Source organism: Atta colombica, unplaced genomic scaffold (genome assembly GCF_001594045.1).
Source record: "Atta colombica isolate Treedump-2 unplaced genomic scaffold, Acol1.0 scaffold126, whole genome shotgun sequence".
NCBI lineage: Eukaryota > Metazoa > Arthropoda > Insecta > Hymenoptera > Formicidae > Atta > Atta colombica.
In genome coordinates, this window is record NW_017259213.1 from 5,508,347 (window position 1) to 5,513,011 (window position 4,665).

At 24.5% G+C, this 4,665-nt stretch overlaps 1 protein-coding gene across 1 annotated transcript; it reads right to left on the minus strand.

Annotated features, from left to right (window-relative positions):
- Nucleotides 1-2,813: 2,813 nt before the first annotated feature.
- LOC108695149 (odorant receptor 67c-like) lies at nt 2,814-4,418 on the minus strand. Its single transcript, XM_018204909.1, has 5 exons — nt 3,967-4,418; nt 3,769-3,868; nt 3,417-3,536; nt 3,068-3,223; nt 2,814-2,867 (listed from the first exon to the last, which is right to left on the minus strand). Exons 1-5 carry the CDS (start codon nt 4,416-4,418, stop codon nt 2,814-2,816), a joined length of 882 nt encoding a protein of 293 aa, XP_018060398.1.
- Nucleotides 4,419-4,665: the final 247 nt, after the last annotated feature.

Genomic DNA, 4,665 nt, shown 5'->3' on the forward strand with positions numbered 1-4,665 from the left:
TAATAAAACAAGTCTACACATAAAAAAAAATATATATATATATTTTTTTTTTCAAATATGAATCAATTTTATTAATGTAAATAAATTGAGTGATTTATAAATATGTATTTGAAGTTATATTTAATGTTAATCTGAACATTTAATTTAGATATAAGCTATTGTACTTTTAAAGCTTATAAAATACCAAAATGATGATTACCTTCTTTTTTCCACCAAAAAATAATGATTCTAATCAAAGAGCTTATGACTGGTAATGTAAGTTGTAAATTATCTAACATTAGTGAACTGTCTCCAAAAATTTTCATTAGAGAATGTATAGAAGGAATAAGAATGCAGACTGTTAATCCTAGAAACACCACCAGCACTCGAAAATTGCATATTAATTTCTGCCAAGGATTTTGTGCAGTCGTAGGCCAAAGTCCAATCAAATTTAAAGTGAAACGGTTTAATTTTACCGCCCATTCGAAATCTACTTATAGAAACCTTGATAAGTACAGACCTCACAAAATAGGATTTGTAATACACAATTTCAAATACACAAATGTATTAATAATTGAATCAAACGCACTGTGTATGTACAATAGTTTAAAATAAGATATTTTTGTACTAATCATGTAACTCTAAAAGATTATTCAGCAAATAATAAATAACTGATAATAAATAATAGTAATAACAACAAATTCATTGATATAATATAGACTTTTTGTTAACAATAAAAACATAAAACATAGATTATAGATGATACAACCATTTGCACACATTCTTATTAAGGTATTTTCCGAAGACTCTTTTCATATATAATTAAAATAATTGAAATTTATATATAAGCACCTTGGTATCCATTATATTTCGAACTTTTCATGTCTAATGTTATTTAAAGACTGACGTCTATTCCTTTTTCATGAATCGACGTTACCTCCTATGCAAGGAAAAAGCACTTCTTGCGCATGCTTATAATATTGCTTCTCGAAAGTATCGAACTATCAACTTGCAACAAGGTATTTTAAATATTCTGTTTTTTCTCTTATTTTAAATTTCCATCAAGTTATATATCCAGATATTGTCGATTATAAAATGCGCAGAAAACAATTGCGAATAAAAAATTGCAGAATATCAGATGGTGATATAGTGATGGAAAAAAAACATGCATGAGTATACGCGTATCGATTAATATTTCCATACTTATCTGTAATCCTCTGTTGTGTGTGAGCTGCAGCTTTTAGTATATACTGTAGTATAGAATTTATTATCGTGTATCGCTTTTATGGGTTTTTAATTTTTTAAATAAATTTGTTAAAATTTTATTATTTGTTTTTATATATATAGATCATCTTTAAATCTAAATAATATTTATGACTATTACTATTATGGATAAAATAAAAATATTTAGTATACACTAAAAGAAAAGATTGGCTGAATATAATTGAATGCAGTAGCTAATTAAAAATATTGCCATATTTTAATTTGCTGCAACAGCCAATCTTTTCTTTCAATCTATGATAGTATTTCGAGAATTTTGGATTTTTGAGTTATATACAATAAAATTATATACAATAAAATTGACCAATAATTTAATTTATATCGGTTTGTTGTCTATTATTGATTTCTATAACTGTGATACCATAATTCTTACTGAAGCTCTACTTTTACATTCTAGTTTTATGTGTGTATGAGTGTATGAGAATAAATAAATTTACATATGATATTTAAATGTAAGCAATAAGGAAATAAAATTATCTTTACAAATTAATATTAATATCTGAAATACAAAAATTAATTACAATTGTTATACTTAAAGAAAAAATTGTTGCAGCAAATTAGATGGTCAAATATGACATAGCCATTTTTAATTAGCTGCCAATTTTTGGTTGTGTTAATCAATCGAAATCCTATACTGACATTGCGGGTAGAACATTGCTAACACAATCAACAATTGGCCGCAGCAACCAAAAATTGTTGCAACCAATTAAAAAGGCGATGCCATATTTTACTATCTGATTTGCTGCAATCAATCTTTCTTTTAGTGTAAATAATAGGTATTTTAGTGTAAATAATAGGTAATTATAAGTTGGTAATAGTAGCTGTGAGCTTAAATGCGACAGAACATATATCTTTGATTATTTGTAACAAATTATTACATTATGAACATTTATGTATTGGAATTTTGTTGTTTTCAACTGGGATTGAAAATGTGCTGTTAAAGAGTACAAGGTTATATATAATTTTGTAATCTATATAATATTATAAAAATAAAGAGATTAATATATAATGTAAAAAATGTAAAATTAATTTAGTTGGAAGTGATCGCAATATTTTGCAATAAAATATACCTATATATTTAAACAGAAATTCAATATATAAATATTAACATTTGTAATAAAACTTTGGGAAATCCATTTTAGAAAAATCGATGGAACAAAAAATTGAGTCGTTGGTGTTCAAAGTTGTTCGTTATATTGTCAATGATTTGTTCGTCATATTATCTATAATTTGTATTAATTGGTACTCGAATTTAAATTTTTTTGAGCTCCCTTACAAGTAATTCTGTCGACGTTCATGTTTAATAACACGTTATATAAAATAAATGATTAAGTTAAAAAATAATTTTCATGAGAAAGCATTTCTTTAAATTATGATTCTCTTAAAATTAAATTAAATTTACATCTGTATTATTACTTAAGAGAATAGTGGTTTAGTCTATTTAATTAATGCAATAAGATATATTTATTTATAAATCATATGTCAATTAATTAAATTGGTTTTCAAAAATTGCATGACGTTGAAAAAAATTTTACATGCTTTCATTTTTATTATTACCTTCTTGTTGTATGCAAAACGGATATATACCCAACAGATGTTTTTATTAACTAAAAAAAACAAATTTTTAATGATAATATGATTAATAATTTAAATTGAATAGTTAAATAATTATAAAGTTTGATTAAAATAAGACTGTACACGTATCTAAAATGAATAATTCAAATTTTATGTAGATACTATAGACTTTAATTACATTTTCGTAATCTCGAATAATATTTTAATATACTCAAACATTAAAATATCTTACACTGCAAAATGTGGCCATTGTAACAGGAGACACTTTTCCAACAGTAAGACAAATTTGTTTAGAACCTCTTGTCATTAAGAGCAATAAATCTTCTGTAACTTTTGGATCCATAGTGTACCATTTATTACTATATGCCGCATAATATATTTTATTGCACTTAAAATATTAAAAGTTTTATTAAAAAATATTAAAATATTAAAAGTACTTTTAGATATCAACTTTATATACATTGTTTTATATATAAATAAAAATTAAATTAAACATATATTATATATACAGTAGTATATAGTTAACATGCAAAATTATATAACATCATTTTATCTAATAAAATAAAATATTATATTACTACCTGAGCCACTAAAATTTCGCCAAGGATGCAATATAGGCACATGTGCGTAAATATATTGATAACAGTGGATATGAAATAAATTGAATGAGTGATCGATATATTATTTCCTTCATCAAAAAGCTAATTAAGTTATGAAAAGTATAAATGAAAAAACATAATTATTTCTGTTATCAATGTTAATATTAAATTTTGTAATAATGTGTAAGGAAGAGGAACACAAAACGGCTTTATTAACCTGTCTCCTTTAAATATAATAATTTATTAATTATAATTTTTAAAGTGTACACCACTATTCAGCAGGACAATTTAGACATAAACATCTTTTTATTTAATTTTTAGATACAATACTTACGCTAATCACTCGAAATCCATAAAAGGCGAAGAGTATCGCGAAATATATAAATAAAGAGAGAAGTATTCCATTATAAGTATCTTCAATAATATCAATAGCTCTATAAAAGATATTTATGTAGCAAATATATTTAAGCACATATTTTGTGTAGATTATCTTATTATTATTTACGTGTACGTTTTCTTACAAATAACGAACCTAAGCAAACGGATATGTTTTGTTAAGCAGAATTTTAGTATTTTATGATAATTTATATATTTATCCAAATATTGCATACGATTCTCAAGAATGTCTAATTGACCGGATATATGAAAAATCACAAGACTTAGAAAATTGTCTACTGCACAATAGATCATCATAGCGATAGCTACGTAGATAATTTGACCAATAAGTGTTAATTCATATTGAGGCCTTTTTGTTATATCGTAAATATAATGGGTTTGTAAAGGCATTGGTATCTTTCCTGGGTCAGTAATATTAGGTGTCAGTCTTACTGACATTCCAAAAATAGGCAACACTGCAACGAAGAAACATGCTAATGCCATTATACTATAGGAACAGATAATAATTATACGTGCATTCTGCGCTCTTCGGATCATCATGTTCCTCTCTTGATTACTTTTTAACATTATCCAGTCCTTTGCGATCATATTCATAATTGGTATAATAGCTTAAAAAGTAAATAATTTTATGCACATTAATTTTACAGGGTTGCTGAATTAAAATGTTTAATCTTAACCTGTAAGATTCAAAAAAGAACACATCAAAATATTATCATTACTTTCATATTCTCTGAAAAAAAATATTATTACAATTTTACAAATATTATTACAATCTATAAAAATGTTAATTTCATAACGTACTAATCTTGTTAATATAGATATTATATAAATTTTA

Coding starts and splice junctions, on each gene's coding strand:
- LOC108695149 (XM_018204909.1), bottom strand. CDS start 4,418: ATGATCGCAAAGGACTGGATAATGTTAAAAAGTAATCAAGAGAGGAAC. Junction 3,537..3,768: donor ATGGATTTCGAGTGATTAGC/GTAAGTATTGTA, acceptor TAACTTAATTAG/CTTTTTGATGAAGGAAATAA. Junction 3,224..3,416: donor GCGAAATTTTAGTGGCTCAG/GTAGTAATATAA, acceptor TAATATTTTAAG/TGCAATAAAATATATTATGC.